The 19,502-nt window shown below is 39.5% G+C and overlaps 1 protein-coding gene across 1 annotated transcript; it reads left to right on the forward strand.

The window, feature by feature from the left end:
- Window positions 1–580: 580 nt before the first annotated feature.
- On the forward strand, window positions 581–6,618 carry LOC141251466 (uncharacterized). The gene is made up of 10 exons (XM_073670325.1): window positions 581–675; window positions 733–786; window positions 4,377–4,485; window positions 4,555–4,761; window positions 4,834–4,945; window positions 5,016–5,242; window positions 5,315–5,453; window positions 5,534–5,754; window positions 6,228–6,337; window positions 6,420–6,618. The coding sequence occupies exons 1-10, from the start codon at window positions 581–583 to the stop codon at window positions 6,616–6,618; spliced, it is 1,473 nt and encodes a 490-aa protein (XP_073526426.1).
- Window positions 6,619–19,502: the final 12,884 nt, after the last annotated feature.

Below are 19,502 nucleotides of genomic sequence, written 5' to 3' on the forward strand. Positions count from 1 at the left end.
TTCAAGACCAGGGGCGACACTATGAAGACTATCTTCGGAGAAGTCATACAAAGTGATCTACTTGCCAAATACCTCACTCTCTCCAGGAAATTGATCCATAAATTTCTCATCTGCAAAGTCGTTCCCAGGCAAGAGAACATGGGTGTCGTTCTAAACGACGATGTTGTTCTGTTGGAGAATATCATCTCTAGTGTTTACATCGACCTCTCCCGCATCATGATAGCACATATGCAACACTGTTTCCTCCACGATACTCACTCTCTCCCTTACCCTCACCTTTCTCGATTACTGTCCCGACCCACCTAGAGAAACGGCCTATTCCTCTTTCCTCAGTCTCACAGATATTGTCTCCATGACATATGGGCCTAAGCCTTATACTCATCCTCCTCAAGCCCCGACTCCTCAAGCTCAAACCTCTACTGCTCCTCATGCTTTAGTGTTCTCTACTATCACTCTAGACTTGCTCAAGAACTATTTTCATGGCCTTGAAGAGGTCATCTTCGACAACACCGAGCATGTGGTCTACATGATCAAGATAGTGGGTATACAATAGACTAAGACTACCCTCAACATTGAGGAGATGACCAAGACTCTCTACCACTGCCGCTTAAATTTCATCGAGGCCTTCGAAGAAATGCTGACTGTCAGTTCTGAACACCCTGAGAATCTAGAAAAGTGTTTTGTGCTAGGAAAGCTCTCCAGGAGATGAAGCGCAAAGGGCGCATGGAGAAGGGCAGTGGTTCTGGTGTTCCTACTGTTCCTAAGGATAAGGAACAACGTCAGTGGATGAGGGAATGACAATGGCAGTGGAAGATCCTCTTACGGTTGAGACCAAGGAAGAGGGAACAGAGTCTGTCCACGAGTAGTTTTTCACCAGAACCTTGCTCCGTTGAAAACTATAGAACTAGCTTCCTTAGGATTCTCTCCACTATTATCTTTTGCTACAAAATTGGTGTTCACTTTTTGCCGACTCCCCCACGTTTTTACTATATAATATATGACTTTTGTTGCTTTGAATTATTTTTTGCTTTTGAGTCTTATTACGTGTCATTTCTCAAGAGTTATGATTAATCATTGTTCTTTAGCTACTTGTCTTGTGATACAGTTCTCTAGGGAATTTTCAATGATGTCAAAATGGGTAAGTAAACTCTGAATTTTTAAATAGACTAAGATAAGAACATTGTTATATTCAGGGGGAAGTTCATTAGGCTTTTAAAGTTTGACTCTGAAAGGAACCATGCTTGTGTTGAGAGGGAATATGCAATTCAGTAATGATCTTTCCACATTCTCTTTCATGTTTCCTTATCATTTTTTCCCCATTCTCTATATGCGAGGTATTATGTTTGTCATCATCAAAAGGGATAAATTGTTAGTACTGTGAATCCAGGGAACGGAACATCGTTCAGAACTAGTATTCTTTTTCCTTTGTTTTAATTATGAAAAAAACAATTGTTCTATCATGTTCCATCAAGTACATTGTGCATGCATAAAGAACAGATCAAAAGCCTCACAAAATCCCAAGTCTAAGATCAAGAAAGCAAGACAATATGTCGTAAGTCAAGAGCTAGAGAACATTGTTTTGTTAAACCCAGGTTAATAGAACAACATCTTCAAACGTTAAATAAAGTGAAGATTCTCTTTTAAACTAACTCATATACACATCTCAAAATCAAGAAGAGTTACTTCTTAAGAACATCTTCCATCAAGAATAGAAGACGAGAACCCAATGCAAGGAAACAACAACTTTCAAGTTGGCGGTTGTTTTTCAGCACTTGAATTTTGAACGAGATTCATATGCTCTGTTTATGGATAATCTTAGGATAAGTATGAAATGTGTAATACGTGTAATTCCTAGAGTTTTATGTAAGATTAATTTCGCATCTCTGACTTGAACCGTTTATGGAAACTACTCAAATCAAGGGAGTAAATCATAGAGCCCGATTTGGATGTTGAAAGACTCAATTCTTGGAACACATAAGTAGGGATCATTATCCTTTACTTCAATTTTATCAATTTCCAAAAATAAAAGAGAGAAAAACTAAGAGTCAATCGAGTGTTCTTGTGTAGATAACAGTTTCTGTTTTTTTGAGAGAGTTAAAGAATTAGGAAGTCTAGAGTGTTTAGACATAAATTGTGTGTGCTCCTAATTGTTGTAATCGATCTATCAACATAAACAGGTTTTTGAAATCCTTTCGAAAGAAAGATAGTGGATTTTATCCTGGACAACTAGTTGGTTGTCAAAGGTTCTCACTGTGAAGAATAGTGTTCCCTTGTGAGTTGAAAGTTAATTCCGCATCTAAGAAACAATTCCTTATTCCTTAGATTTATTTAAACACATCCGGTCCTACATAAAGTGTCTCACCATATCCTGTCTCAATATGTTGGCAATTGCTTTCTTCTAAGTATTCGCCTTCTTCCAGGGAAAGTGCTTGTCAAGGAATGTTTTATACAACTTTTCTCATGTATCAATGGTACCAGCGGGTAAGTGGTAGTACTAGGCTCTAGTTATGTCTTTCAAAGTAAACCAAAAAACTCTCATCTTGATCTGCTCTTCGGTGATGTTGGATGGTTTAGTACCCATGCAGGAATCGTGGAACTCACTTTGCTGCATGATTGGATCTTCACCAACCAACCCACGAAATTTCAAGAGTAAGTTGATGACACCAAATTTCAGTCCAAAAGTAACCCCATTCTTTAGGGGTGGGGCAATCACAACAGGAGGGTGTTATGTGATATTCAGAGCAGTCATCTCCCGGAGTGCACGTGTAGTGATTACTTCAATAATAGTTTCTCCAACAATTAAAACCTCTTCTTCAAATTGAGTGTCTCTTAAGTTCTTGTGCAACATTATATCAATTTCTTAATCACAATCAAAAAGAGGAGAAGAGTCAGTAGCACGGGTTGGATCACTAGATATGTTCACACAGAAGTCAATCACAAGAAAAATTAAAAAACATATTAAAATTGACTCCCTCACAACGAAGCCAAAACTTGACCGGCATAAAGTCACTATGCCTAATCAAAGCAATTCCGAACTAGCAAACTATAGTAATATAGCACACAAGTATGGGTCAAATCCCAAGAGAGTCAAGAAATCTATTTCGTAACAAATTAGTGATCAACTTAAATAACCAAAAAGGAGGTTTGATGATTGTGAATGGATTCAAGAGAGAGAGAATGTTTTACTTATCACATATCCATATAACAAATAGTCAGGTTGATCATAGAAATTTATTAACCCTAATTTTAATCAATCAAATTGTTGTCCTAACCCTTGTTCCGATAAAGCAACTAGTCCAACTAGTCTTAATAACTTTTACTGAAATATAACCCTGAAACTATCAAGATTCAATAAATAAGTAGCATTAAGCTCATGGGTAGATAGGTGTGTGTAATATCATGGACAACTAGTTGGATACTTGACAACCAATCAATTCTCCACACAATAAGCAATCACAACTAGCTCATGCAAATCATATTTGCTACCTAAAAATAAGATATTCAACTTGAATACTCAAATTATAAAAATATGAAAAATATTGATAAACCTACATAGCTAATCAAGATAAATCAATAAAATTTAAGCATAAAAAAGACTGAAACAACCAATTCAGAATTAAAATAAAAATATAAATTTCATAACTAAAACAATCAATCGTCAAAATAAAACTAAGATAAAGTTAATTTGACATTTTAAGAACCATTGACAAAATACTTCAACCAAAACAATATGAAGATTTAAACCTAAACAATGTGAAGCTGCATTCACCCTGCATAAATCTGAGTGTTTGACATTATTAAGAACCACCAACAATTTGATTCTCTACCCGTCTACCACTGCCATACAATGTGCATTCACCGTGAATCTGCATTTTATTTTTCTTTATAAAAAAGTTCTCTTTTTGAGAAAGTCTATAAACTTGACCACTTATACTATACCCTTTTCATTTTCTATATTGATGGATATATAGATTCGGTCTAAAAGTGATAGGTTTAAAAAATGATTTAAAATAATTTAGTAGTTTTCCCCCCCAGAAAAGCATAGTTGTCTCCGATCTTTCACTAACCATCATTAATATAAATTATTTTTAAAAATGATTTGAAGTCGGTAGGTAGTCCTTGATATTGTTAGGATATATACTCCTTTAATTTTGGTTGAAAATACGAGTATATTCCTTTGGGTTGTTCCACTAATATTCTACTCCGTATATCTTTTTTCCGAAAATTTTCAGATATGAAAAACAGAAACATAATCTTTCTCTATATATTCTCCCGTTATCTCATGATACCCTTCGATATGAACCTCTTCTCATTAGAACAATGTCAGCCTTCTCTGTAGTGACGGTTTTAGGCCTCTTCCTAACCCTCACTACCACGCTTTGCCATGGCGGCGTCACAAGCACTTACCGTCGCCATTCCGAGCCTTCCATCGAAATACCCATTCAAAATTTCCCACCTCCCCCTGGTCACAATGCACCTGAACAGGTAACTTAACCGATACAAATACAACGGTTTCACCTACCATTGCTAATTCGTGGCTTTTATTGCGTTTAGGTGCATCTCTCGCAAGGAGACATGACGGGAAGAGCAATGATCGTGTCGTGGGTGACGCCTGTAGACCGTCAACCAAACAAGGTGGTATACTGGAAAGCCGACGAAGGAAAGAAGGCAAGAAAGCATGAAGTTTCGGAGAGCACTAAATACAAATACTATAAGTACACTTCCGGACATATTCATCACGCTCTTCTCAAGGATTTGGAGGTTAATGCAACGAACTTATAACTTGTTTTGCTTTTGTTAATTCCACGGCTAAAGTGCGTAGCTTTAATGCAGTATGATACTAAGTATTTCTACGAGATTGGAGCACGTAACGCTTCACGTCGGTTTTGGTTCACTACTCCGTCCAAGCCTGGCCCGGATGTTCCTTACACTTTCGGCATTATAGGTTAGAGAAACTGTTGACATATATGAGTTTAAAGAGGGGGTTTTTTTCTAATAGGTGACTTGAATAATAGGTGATTTGGGGCAAACATATGCTTCTAACCAAACCCTAGAGCATTACATGGCGAATCCAAAGGGGCAAGCCGTTCTCTTCGTAGGTGACCTCTCTTATGCCGATGACCACCCTTATCACGACCAAAACAGGTGGGATTCATGGGGCCGATTCGTCGAGAAAAGAGCTGCTTACCAAGCCTGGATTTGGTGTAGCGGAAACCATGAGATGGATAATGATCCCGAAATCGTAATATACCAATACTTATAGGGCTTGTATTATAACTAAGCTGACATTTGTAATCTTTTTTTTCTTTGATAGGGTGAGTTTGACATGTTTAAAGCATACACGGCTCGTTACCATGTGCCATACAAGGCATCCAATAGCCAGTCTCCGTTATGGTACTCTATTAAGCGTGGTCCTGCTCATATAATCGTCCTCTCTTCATACTCGGCATTCGGTAGGTTTTCTGTGGATATAAAGCTAAGTACATTTTTATAATGAATCTTGATTAATCTTTGATGGTTTGATGACATGTAGTGAAGTACACACCACAGTACAATTGGCTTCAGAATGAACTGCCGAAAGTGAACCGAAGCGAGACACCATGGCTGATCGTGTTATTGCATGCGCCGCTGTACAACTCCAACAACTACCACTACAAGGAAGGTGAAGCAATGCGAGTGACGTTCGAGCCTTGGTTTGTTCAGTACAAAGTTGACCTCGTTCTTGCTGGCCATGTCCATTCATATGAACGTTCGGTAAGTGATCTTAGGCCTTATTTAGTATGACAGCAGTTGTAGCACGGTAGAGTTTGACTATTGCCTTATTTTATATGACAACATTATTAGTAATTGAGTTTGACATAGTGATAGCGAATCGAAACTCTAATCAAAGTTGCATTAAGAAAAGAAGTGCTTCAAATACTATTAGTTCAAAACTCTAATTTGTTTGTTACTTTCCAACATCATTATTCTTTTCAACACACTAGTTAACACTTTCATAACGGTGAGGGTTCCAATTAGCTTTTTTTTTAAATATAGCATTAAGAAAATTAGCTTTTTGAAACGCTATCAAAGTCAGAACTCTACTACTACTTTCCAAAAGTTCCATTACTTTTAAAAAAAGCAAAAATTGTTTTTGGCCTTGTAAAACACTTTCTAAGTTGTTTTGTTGGTTCAATATATGTTCAAAAAGTACAAAGTAACATATGTATATATACCTATGTTTTTAGCACCGAGTGTCGAACATCAAGGATGGTGTAGCGGTTCCGGTTCGGGACATGAGTGCGCCGGTTTACTTGAACTTGGGCGACGGCGGAAACATAGAAGGCGCAGCTGACGAGTAAGATCGCCTACTACGCTACTGTATATAGTTTCAGATTCTTAATCCAGCTCAATTGTTAATTTATTATTGTTATGTGCAGCTTTATGGTTCCGATGCCGGAATACTCGGCGGTGAGAGAAGCGAGCTTCGGGCACGGGGTGCTGGAGATAAAGAACCGGACCCACGCCCACTATGCGTGGCACAGGAACCAAGATGACGTGGCGGTGATGGCTGACTCCGTCTGGTTTACCAACAGAGTTTGGCTTCCCCTTGGAGAGGAGGACTTGTCGATCAATTAACCTCTGATTAACTAATTGACTAAGTAGGATGTGTTCTTAAGCATTAATTAGTTGATGTATGTTCGTCTTATGTAGCGATTAACGATCGACTGACAGGTAGAGTTTTGATTTCAGTTTTATATCTTTTGAATTTGCATTTTATCAGTCTCTTAAATCTAGAATAAGATTCGGTGAAAACAACCTTATGGTGTGAAATGCGAACTTTCTCGGATACACATATAACACGCTAATGTTCACATCTAAAGGAATAAAAAAATCACCCAGAAAACGTAAAAAAAAAAACAGTTCACTATTAAGTACAAAAATGTCAGCGCTGGATTCATTAAAAAAACCCATCTTTTAATCTCAGCCCTCCATTTTCTAATCTAATGGCTCAACATTCTTCGCACTTCACATCATAAGGGTTGTTTTCCCCGGAACTCGCCTCGTTAAATCTAGGAACTCGCCTCGTTAAATCTAAGTGTTTAATTGATATGGATTTCAATCCAGTATTAATCAAACACAAACAATTGCAAGTAAAGAATTGAAAGCGAATAAGGACACCATGACTACACAGTTCAGGCGTGTAGGATCAAAAGATCTCAAACTTATAAACTTGTATAATATCAAAATAAACTCAAGTAGTTTTAGAAACTATAGAGTTAGATTGCAGAGTAGAGATTAGTTACAATTAAGCACAATTAAAATGATTTAAAATGCTTAGCTCATGCAAAGATTTACTATCTCATAAGTTTCGTTCAGCTCATACAAGTAATCTCTCTATCAAGCTCCTAAGTGTTTTAGGCTATAGCTTTCCTCACATCGACTTAAGCTTTCCTCTAACTTAATCGCTTTGTTCTCTTCATCTCGTGACGCTCAAAACTCGTGTCTAACAACACTCCTATGCACGCCTTATATATAGTAATTCTAACTTACAACCCTTAAGCTAGAAATTTTGTATCTCGCTACATATGAAGAATCACACCTCAGCGATTCACGTGATCATCTTCGCTCCGGAAATGCATCTACGCTCCAAATTGCTTTGTGCTTCTTCAGCTTGATCTTTTAGCTTCCACGTTGGCAATATGTGCCTCATCGCTTCTCTTGATTTTTCCAGCTTGGAGATCCCCGTTCATCCACTATCCAAAAGTAGAAATCCTGACAAACTCTTGTTGTTTCCGTTTCCCTCAAGTTGTAGCTTCACCGGCCTTCCCTTCCTTGGACCAAATCCTCTAAGAGAGCACGCCTACAATTCCACCCGTGGACACGCTTTAATCCGATTACTTGTATCTTCTCTCTTTTCTTCAGAAGCGAGATCCTCTAGCTTTGCAACGACACTTACTCGCTCAAAGCTAGATCTTCCGTCTTCTTTATTTCTTCACTTCAACCTTTATTACGTCTTGGCGAGGTTCAGCTTTCCCCGCTAGATCTTAAGCTAGACTCTCAGTAGTCACAGCTAGTACGCATGTGCTTAAGCTACACCTAAAACTCCCCGAGCTATACCTGGTTAGCTTAAAACACAAAAAGAACATCAAATACTTGAGTTTGTTATCATCAAAACAAGCAGAACGGTTTGGTTCATTCCAGCTCTAGCTCAAACCAACAAGGTGTTAAGCCCTACATCTACGGAACCTCAGGAGGAGACTCGACCCAAGCATTCACTAGAAACCAGATCAAGGTTCGGTTACACAAGAATAGAGCGGTCAGGACAATCACTGGTTATGCATCTAGAGGAGAAAGGCAAAACAACAAGAAGAACAAGTAAAGGAAGAGATAACCCCCCCCCCCCCCACCCCTATAACGACTTTGTAACTTCAACAGGGAAGCACCAACTCAGAGCCACCAGATCTCAACACGCCATCGATAGGTTGAAGGATCAACACCACGAGTGTCACCGGAATCGAGCGAGAAGCTCAAATTTTCTTCGAGATCGCCTTTAGTTCTCTCTAACTCTCTCTTTGTGTGAAAACGGCAAAGTAATGGCTGAAGTGAAACCCTAGCTTGTGACCAAGCTTAAGTACCTTATCCAGAAGCTTCTCACAAGCTAATGCACGAGAGTTGGATCTGTAGTAATGGACTGTTCCCTTTTATGCGTACCAAAAGCCCAAGCACTCAGTAGTTCCATTCAACTGGGCCCAAACTCGGGGTTGCATCTAACTAGGCTTTAAAAACTTAAATGAAAGTGCCTACCAACTCAATATTACATGTGTACCAATAAACCTTACAAAACATAGACCACATATATACAACATTAATAATAAGTTGTTAACCTCATTTAAAAACCGCAAATTTGCCCTTACTATCCTAGTATAATAAATTTGGAACCATTCTTTAGAGTGAAATTGTTCCAAATTAAGTAATTGACTAGGCACGGAGTCACAAACATTAATCCCTAAGAAAAAGAGAGTAGGTGCTATGTCAATATGTCACACAAAGTCACAACTTAAATACAAGCCTTCTGCCTAGCAATGCCAAGATGACATACATAAGAGACAATACACGCAAGCGTGCGCGCATCCATTGGTGCAAGCAGCTGCATGAGGGTATCAACCGGCTTTCACGTGGTGAAGTAGAGATTTTTCATTAATTTTCCATGACCAGAACGATGAGGCAGTCATGTGAATCTAACATCGCATTGGAATGAGCAGGACAAGGATGTCACCTGCACATTGCTGGAATCTGATTTATGTGCAACTTCCAGACATCTTTCTAGCTAGCTATGGTGGTCGGAATTGCCGGGAGAAGGGATTAATGGCTTCCTCTCCGTGCTCTTGAATATGGAATGTTCACACGTTCAAATCGGGTTCTAGGTGAATGAGAAAAGCATGCTCAAAGTAGGTGCTTGGAAGGGATCCAGGTGGAGTTTGGGGGTGTTTTGTTGGGTGGGGAGGGGGGTGGATTTTGTCCACATCGAAAATGGTGGGAAAAATTTGTCACTTTATATATACCACTCCACTCATGTTTTAATCAGTGGTTAAGGCATGGAGTGGACACTTCACCACACGCGCGCTATTTATGTCGTACACTTTGTATTTACAGATTAAATTGCATGCTACGTTCCCTTGCTGAGTGATAGGAGCTTATTATATGGTGTTAACCAGCGACTATTAGTTTAGGTTTAGTGGTGTTTAGGTGCTTGACGAGTGGTAATTCCGGAATCTAGGTTAGGAGTTCATTTGTAGATTCGCGGAATGCTCGTAAGCGTTTTTATGGCTTTTGTATTGGAGATCCCGCTTGTGCTCGTCTTTAGTACATTCGGGATGGAGCTAGATGAAGATTAGCCACGCCTACACCGTTGGAGAAGCTAAGAGGCGAAGCCGAGCTGCCTCGAAGCTTGTGGAGTTGCATATCACCTTAACAGGGAAGATCTCGACCGAGGAAGAGGGTTCTCGACCGAGAAAGAACAACAGAAACTTAGAAGACATTCAGAGAAGCAAATCTCGATCGAAAGCCAGGAATCTCGACCAGAGAAGTGAAGATCTCGATCGAGAATTACCAATCTCGGTCAAGAAAGTATTATCAGAAGTTTCTGCAGTAAAGATCTCGATCGAGAAGGATGTATCTCGACCGAGAAGTGAAGATCTCGATCGAGAATGTGTGATCTCGGTCGAGATAGGAGTGATCATAATCTATACGAGGCAAGATCTCGATCGAGAATTGACGTTCTCGGTCGAGATGACGGTCCCGGAATGATGTTCTTTGCGAGATTTTTAGTATTATTTTATAGGATTTCCATATCTTTTAGGATTTGTTTCAGTTATTTTATTCCTTTTGAGTTGAAGACTATATAAGTAGATAGCTTAGAGAAGGAAAATTCTAGTTTATGTTTTGGGAGGCTTGCTTGGGAGAGTTCTTCATCGTTCATCATACATTGGTTCGTTTTCTACCTTCATCCATTGTTATTCATGGCTTCTATGGCCATTAGTAACTAAATCCATTGTAGTTCACTTCCAAGTTGAAACCTTTGTTCTTAGATTTGTTGTGAGAATTCAAACTCATATGTTTTGGTTTAATTTGAGGATTGTTTCATAATCTCTTGTGCTTTATATTATTATTGTTTGATCTTGATTTCATCTAGAGTGCACGCTAGGTTTAGTTATTATCATTCATATTGCTAGGACTTGACAATTCTATTTGAAAAGCCTTGACCTTTAGGTAGCGAGCATGATTTGCATAGACTATTTGCGAGTGCTTATTGTGTAGAGATTATGAACTCATGTCGAGTATCGGCTATTTGCCAATGGTATTGCATGAGCCTACTTATCTTTGATCTTTATGCTATTGTGCTTTTGAACCTTGGGATTTCCTTGGTTATTGCTTACAATAAGGGTTTCTAGGACTATTTGGACTAGTTGCTATTTACGAACAAAGAGTAAGACAACTAAATTATACGATATGAACATATGTTAGTAGAATTCGATGATCAACAATCTATCATGAACATTGTGTGGATACAAAGGAAGTGAGCTCATTCTCCCAATCATTGCTACAACAATCTCTTACTACTTTCATTGATTTAAATACGTTAGTTACAAACAACAACAAAAAACCCCTCTGGTTACGTTCTAGTTGCATCATAGAAATAGACTATCACTTACTCTCTTGGGATTCGACCCCTACGTACCACTGTACTAGTGGAATCTGAGTTGGGACTTTACTTTGATCTTGGCGATCACCACAATCGCCTCCGTCAAAATTGGCGCCGTTGTCGGGGAGCCAGATTTATAGTTTGTTTCTATTTTGTTACTAATCTTGGTGTGGATCTATCTTATGGTCCACACCCGCGCTACTAATGAGTTTACTTGCTGAGCTTACAGGAGATACGGAAGGATGGCCGAAGACTGATGAGGAGAAGGTGGCTGAACTCTGGGAGTTTGTTAATCATTTTGATGGATATGGGAATACACGCCCTTGGTGGTGGCCTCACAATCCTCAACCTAGTTCTGAACCATCAACTGAAGAGATGTTGGACGCTTTGACAAGGCATTTTACAACTCATGAGGACTATCCGAGGAACAATGATTATCCCCAGCCTGAGCAGCAACAATGGTGGTGGCCTCACAATCCTCAACCTAGTTCTGAACCATCAACTGAAGAGATGTTGGACGCTTTGACAAGGCATTTTACAACTCATGATCAAGCTGCAGAAGAGAGCACCAAGTACATGGAAGAACGGGTTGAGCGAATGGTGCAAGCAGTATTTGGTTTGGCACAAAATCAATCTGAGGCACTGCAGCCTCAGACCATAGTGAACCCGAGCTTTATGAACGACAGTTCTATGACATTAAGTAGTGACCAAAGCTCGGATGAGATGCCAAGTGATGAAGTTAAAGTTGAGGCTGAGGAGCCAATAGACGCACCCCCGCAACCCGAGCTACACGACCGCGCCGACGAGACTGGTGAAGGGCGCGACCGCGCCATAGTCATGCGCAACCGCACTATCACAGTGATTGTCCGGAATCATGTGTGCGACTACTTCCTCTGACGTGCGTCCACACCGAGCCCCCTGATCCCATGTGCGACCGCGTCCCATACATACGCTCCCGCGTCCTCTTCTCTGCTGATGTGCGTGCCCGTGCACCAGATCCGCATACCCGCGCCTGTTTCGCAACTGTTTTCCAAAAAGGTCTCCCTCAGCTGCTTAACATCGATGAGTACGATCCGGGCCCACCATTTGACGATGAGGGAGAGTTACTTGATCCGGGAGATGATCTCAATCTATGTCAAGCCACCTACTTGCTTCCACAATTTCAAATGTTCGGGACTCTGGAACCCCAAGCACATGTGCCTCGTTCTACAAAACTCTTTAAGAGGCCACGCACGGTGATGAAGAAGAAGAGAGGGTGGTATGAAAAGAGGATTAGGAAGAGACGAGGCGTGAGATCCTATTGTGCGAAGAAGAAGAGAGAGTTCCTTGATGAGTTGGCCTATGAGGGGCCTAGTGCTGGTTGATAGAGAGTAAGAAGTCGAGCCACGACGTTAACTACGGTGCTGCGCGGGAGGCAACCCGTGGGAGTACTACTAACGTTTCGCCTTTATTTTGTTTTGTTTTTGTTTCTTTTTCCGGGAAAACCGCGAAGCCATCGGAGGAGTAAAACCGACACCAACCTTCCGGAACGCCCTTGTCATGATCGAGACACACTCATCACGATCGAGATTTCCTCCCAGTTGAACGGTCACGGTCGTGACACTTCATCACGATCGTGATACGGCCCCAGTTTTCGCTCAATCTTAACGACGACGACGACGGGTGATTGGGGTTTCTTCTTCTTCTTCCCTTTTTATGGTGTCCTCTTTTGCTGCATTGAGGACAATGCGCGATTCAAGTGTGGGAGAGAAGTTGACTTGTTTGGGTGCTTTCGGCTGATGTTTTTATGGTTTTGAGTTTATTTCGCTGATGTTTTTCGATCAATTTACGAGTCTGTACCAGATATTTCTTGAACCTTTGCTTTATTATTGTTAAAAAAAAGAAAAAAAAAAAGAAAAACCCAGGAGAGTAAAAAGTGATTGGATCGAAAAGGGGGGCTCCAACATAAAAAAAAATGAAAAAAATAATATAAAAAGAAAGAACAAAAGCCGGGCGAGTAAGAAATGACTTTATGCAAAAGGGGGCGCCCAATGAAAAGGAAAAAAAAAATGAATAAGATGTTCCTACCACTTTAGAGAATTTTGGTGAAAACCCGAAAGGGCGCCGGGATTACATTGTTTGTGATTATTTGACTACTTGGTTAGATTGATTACATCATTTATTGGCGTTGGAGACATAAGAAGGGAGTTGAAGGATTGTCTCGGGTTTTAGGATTCACCAAGGAGGGATAAGAAGTTAGTAATTGGCCTTTTATTCTTCTATTTCGAGCTTATTGACATTCATACTTCGCATGCTCACCCTTTCACTATGTCATCAGATTTACTACACACTATTGGCGGTTGTATTAGATTCTAGGATTAGATTTCTATTTCTTGGAGTTTGATGCATATTGTTGTGGTTGTGCTATGCGGATTTCTTGATTGGGATTGGTGGTTGTGATGTGTGGTTTGAGGTTATTGATTAGTGGTTTAGAACATCATTTGAAGCGGAGGAATAAGGAGTGTATTGAGCGAGTGGGTGACTCGGTTTTTCATTGTTATATCTATATTGCCCTTGATTCCCATAGCCTTAGAGGAGATTAGGATTCCCACTTGTGCTTAACGCACACCACTTGGTTTGATTGGTTACTATTATGGAGTGGTGACATATGAAGTGGAGATATAAGGAGGGAAAAGGGTAGGTCATATCGGAGAGACAAGGAGATAGATCGGAGTTAGGTTAGAGCTCGTTTACACTCGGAGTTTGGAGTTATAGTCGCTGGTAGAATTCTCCCATACTTACTGTAGACCTTTGTGCTTATAGGAGGAGTGAGCGTTGTTTTGCTTACTCGAGGACGAGCAAGGTTTAAGTGTGGGGGAGTTTGATAGGAGCTTATTATATGGTGTTAACCAGCGACTATTAGTTTAGGTTTAGTGGTGTTTAGGTGCTTGACGAGTGGTAATTCCGGAATCTAGGTTAGGAGTTCATTTGTAGATTCGCGGAATGCTCGTAAGCGTTTTATGGCTTTTTGTATTGGAGATCCCGCTTGTGCTCGTCTTTAGTACATTCGGGATGGAGCTAGATGAAGATTAGCCACGCCTACACCGTTGGAGAAGCTAAGAGGCGAAGCCGAGCTGCCTCGAAGCTTGTGGAGTTGCATATCACCTTAACAGGGAAGATCTCGACCGAGGAAGAGGGATCTCGACCGAGAAAGAACAACAGAAACTTAGAAGACATTCAGAGAAGCAAATCTCGATCGAAAGCCAGGAATCTCGACCGAGAAGTGAAGATCTCGATCGAGAATTACCAATCTCGGTCAAGAAAGTATTATCAGAAGTTTCTGCAGTAAAGATCTCGATCGAGAAGGATGTATCTCGACCGAGAAGTGAAGATCTCGATCGAGAATGTGTGATCTCGGTCGAGATAGGAGTGATCATAATCTATACGAGGCAAGATCTCGATCGAGAATTGACGTTCTCGGTCGAGATGACGGTCCCGGAATGATGTTCTTTGCGAGATTTTTAGTATTATTTTATAGGATTTCCATATCTTTTAGGATTTGTTTCAGTTATTTTATTCCTTTTGAGTTGAAGACTATATAGTAGATAGCTTAGAGAAGGAAAATTCTAGTTTATGTTTTGGGAGGCTTGCTTGGGAGAGTTCTTCATCGTTCATCATACATTGGTTCGTTTTCTACCTTCATCCATTGTTATTCATGGCTTCTATGGCCATGAGTAACTAAATCCATTGTAGTTCACTTCCAAGTTGAAACCTTTGTTCTTAGATTTGTTGTGAGAATTCAAACTCATATGTTTTGGTTTAATTTGAGGATTGTTTCATAATCTCTTGTGCTTTATATTATTATTGTTTGATCTTGATTTCATCTAGAGTGCACGCTAGGTTTAGTTATTATCATTCATATTGCTAGGACTTGACAATTCTATTTGAAAAGCCTTGACCTTTAGGTAGCGAGCATGATTTGCATAGACTATTTGCGAGTGCTTATTGTGTAGAGATTATGAACTCATGTCGAGTATCGGCTATTTGTCAATGGTATTGCATGAGCCTACTTATCTTTGATCTTTATGCTATTGTGCTTTTGAACCTTGGGATTTCCTTGGTTATTGCTTACAATAAGGGTTTCTAGGACTATTTGGACTAGTTGCTATTTACGAACAAAGAGTAAGACAACTAAATTATACGATATGAACATATGTTAGTAGAATTCGATGATCAACAATCTATCATGAACATTGTGTGGATACAAAGGAAGTGAGCTCATTCTCACAATCATTGCTACAACAATCTCTTACTACTTTCATTGATTTAAATACGTTAGTTACAAACAACAACAAAAAACCCCTCTGGTTACGTTCTAGTTGCATCATAGAAATAGACTATCACTGACTCTCTTGGGATTCGACCCCTACTTACCACTGTACTAGTGGAATCTGAGTTGGGACTTTACTTTGATCTTGGCGATCACCACAATCCCCTCCGTCAAAATTGGTGCCGTTGCCGGGGAGCCAGATTTATAGTTTGTTTCTATTTTGTTACTAATCTTGGTGTGGATCTATCTTATGGTCCACACCCGCGCTACTAATGAGTTTACTTGCTGAGCTTACAGGAGATACTGAAGGATGGCCGAAGACTGATGAGGAGAAGGTGGCTGAACTCTGGGAGTTTGTTAATCATTTTGATGGATATGGGAATACACGCCCTTGGTGGTGGCCTCACAATCCTCAACCTAGTTCTGAACCATCAACTGAAGAGATGTTGGACGCTTTGACAAGGCATTTTACAACTCATGAGGACTATCCGAGGAACAATGATTATCCCCAGCCTGAGCAGCAACAATGGTGGTGGCCTCACAATCCTCAACCTAGTTCTGAACCATAAACTGAAGAGATGTTGGACGCTTTGACAAGGCATTTTACAACTCATGATCAAGCTGCAGAAAGAGAGCACCAAGTACATGGAAGAACGGGTTGAGCGAATGGTGCAAGCAGTATTTGGTTTGGCACAAAATCAATCTGAGGCACTGCAGTAAAGGGTTTGTCTAGTCAAATGCATGGTTTTCTTTCTTATATATATAGCCTATATGGATGCATCCTTTTTCAAGTTAATTTCTTCATTTTCTTAGCTAGTAGTAAAGCTTTATAAATTACCTTAATCAATACAAATAGAGTTTTTAAAGATAATCAAGAAAAAAACTTTGAAATATAAAACCCCTTGATACTCAACCCTAATCTCTACCCTCCCTCAGGCCGCCGCAGATCCTCTTCCGCCTCCTCGTCCACCTCATATGCCTCCTCGTCCGTTCATGCCTTTCTATGGCCCTCTCCCTGCGTTTCTTTTCCCCTTCCGACGAGGTTGCAGGTGATCCCGCTCCTTTCTCTCTTCGCCTTTCCCCGGCTAGTTCGGCATCGTCCGTGGTGGCCTCCGCCACTCGTGACCTCTCCTCCTCCGGCTTGCGACACCCCTGCTCTCCTTGGTATCCAGCTCCGGCTCTTTCTGGCCAGCTCCTCGAAATCTCTTCCCCTCTGCCTCTCGATCTCCCTCCCCGTCTTCCATTCGGTGTTCCCAGTAGGGTGTGTCAACCTCTTGGGTTTTGCTGGCTGGCGGTCCGATGGAGGGTTGCTCGTGGTTGCGCTGTTATCTTGCCCTGTCTTCCAAATCTTAGTTGAACATAGTCAAGTGTTTCAACTTCAGGTCAGTTATCCTCCTCTTACCCTCTCTTGTTTATTGTGTTGCAAAATTAGGGCCTTGTATTGCATAGTTATTAGTCCCTCTGTCCTTTCAATTTGGAGAATTCCATTGTTTTATTGTTTGTTCCCTGGATTTTCTGATGGAGTACTGATTACTGTTTTAGTGCAAGCTATTTCCCTAATTTTGTCTCCTCCTTTAGACGAGAGCCACCTGAAATCAGGCGAGAGCCACCTGATTGTTGGCGAGAGCCACCCCACTATCTTAAATTGTAAAATTTCAACTTAAATCTTCGCAGTGACATTACCTTTGGCAAAAACATAGAAAGATTGGTCATTCCATTGACATATATTTTGAAATTTAAATATATTGAGTGTTGACCTATGTACTGATGATAATCTATGATGCTGGAATCATGATTGTGAATTTTACCTTTATGTATGGAAGTTTTACTTACTCGGCAGCGGTTATGCTCTTCTCTTTGTTTAAAAAAGTTCAACTTTAATCTTATGCAATGAAAAAACCCTTTAAATGATTGTGAATCTACAATGCTGGAATCATGATTGTGAATTTTACCTTTATCTATGGAAGTTTTACTTACTCGGCAGTGGTTATGCTCTTCTCTCTCTGTTTATAGGTTCATCTTTAATCTTATGCAATGACACTATCATTGATACAAATCTTGACAATTCACTCGCTCTCTTGATCATTATTTTGGTAAATTGTCGTGTTGAGAAATATACTATAGATGTTTTAAACTGTTGGACGACTGATTTTGATTTCTACATTCATTCAGTAACTCTGTGGTCCATTTGTAGAACCCATAATATATATAAGTTCGTTGTTCAACTCTTGTTATGAAATCTGCTTGATCTTTGCCAAAAGGCCTTGAAAGATAAGATTATTCCTCTCTAGTTTGTGCAATTAATGATGTGTTTGTTAGGATATGATGGTTTCCTTCTCTCTCTCTTATCTCCTTGTTTTTAATTTTTGTGATGAAACAACACTAGACAAGAACCTTGATAACTTGATCTCTCTTTTGAAGTTTAATCTAGAAATTATGATTGTTACCTTGACTCTTTTGATGTTGAACAATGTAATGTTGAACCAGTTGAATATTTGCATGGTGATTCTCTGTGCTACCGTTATTAGTTGACAAGGTGTTGCTATCATTTGAATTTATTCTCCTTCTCTTGCAGAAACATAAGAAGTTGCATTATTACTATTGATTCTTCACATCTGACTTGTAGCAGACCTTATAATTTGATTCCATGAATATAGCTTTATGGAATTTTATAAGTGTTCGAAGACCAACATTTATAACTGAAATTATTTTTGTACAAAAATCAAATCATTTTGATATTCTATGTATTGCGGAAACCAAAGTAGACAACTCGCCTTCACAATCAGATATCAAGAGAATGGGTTTTGACTGCCTTTTTTGGTGCCAAGTCATTAACACTAGAGGCGGTCTCTGAATCCTCCATAAAAAAATTTAACACAAAAACGTTCAAACTTATATTAGTTGATCAAAATGTGATATACACTGAATTCCAACATCAAGAAAAAATACTCCTCATTTTCATCTACTCTCCTTCCAGGGAAGAGGAAAAAAAAATACATTTTGGCAAAAAATTGAGAATAACATATTTAGATTCAATCTCCCTTGTATCCAATTGGAGATTTAAATGACATTATTTCCCCCTTAGACAAATGGGGTGGTTTGGATCCTTCCCCTTGAAGGTTCCATCACCTTAATTATATTATTAGAAACCTTGGACTCATAGATGCTAAATTCACTGTGTTTCCTTTTACCTGGTGTAAGAACAATTTTCAAAATAATAACATACTAGAAAAATTAGACCGGGTACTTATCTAGAATTTCCTTACTAATATTCACTCATCGTTAGTAACTAAACATTTTCCATTCACCACTTTGGATCATTGCCTCGTCTCTATTAATATTGGGAAAACATCAAATTCTATCGAACTTCCATCCCGCTATGAGGCTGCATGGGCAGATTTCTTCTCCTACCAAAAATTAGTCCTCAAGGTTTGGAAATATAAAATTAATGGCTCTTATATGTTCAAATTTTCCAATAAACTAAAACTTCTTAAACAATACTTTAAAGATTGGGCTAGGAAGAACACCCACAACAACTTTGAACAACTATAAAAAACAGAAACTAAACTGGAAGAGTTATACTCACGTCTTCTTCAAAACCCTCAAACATGTATACAAGAAAACTTATTAAAAAACCACTCAAGAAAATTTAACTCCTTACTCAACTACCAAACCAAAACCTTAAAAAACAAGGCTAAAATTAACTATCTCAATAATTCAGATAATAATACCAGCTATTTCCACTCTGTTGCCAAAATCCGCACATTCCGCCAAGCCATCCTAAAATTTCAATCATCTGAAGGAATTCTTCTCACCTTGCAAGAAGATATCTCTAGTAGAGTTACAACCGAACTTGCTAAAAGATTTACAAATGAGACTCACCAAATTCCCTCAAACCTAGAATTGAGTGTTATCCCAGAAATTATCTCAGACTCCGACAACTACTTACTAACAAAGACACCAAGTTATGAAGAAATTAAGAACGATGTGTTTGGTCAACCAGCTGAC

The sequence above is a fragment of the Phyllobates terribilis genome, unplaced genomic scaffold (assembly GCF_046119375.1).
Source record: "Phyllobates terribilis strain yellow unplaced genomic scaffold, ASM4611937v1 Scaffold_7087__1_contigs__length_40059, whole genome shotgun sequence".
In the NCBI taxonomy this organism is placed as follows: Eukaryota; Metazoa; Chordata; class Amphibia; order Anura; family Dendrobatidae; genus Phyllobates; species Phyllobates terribilis.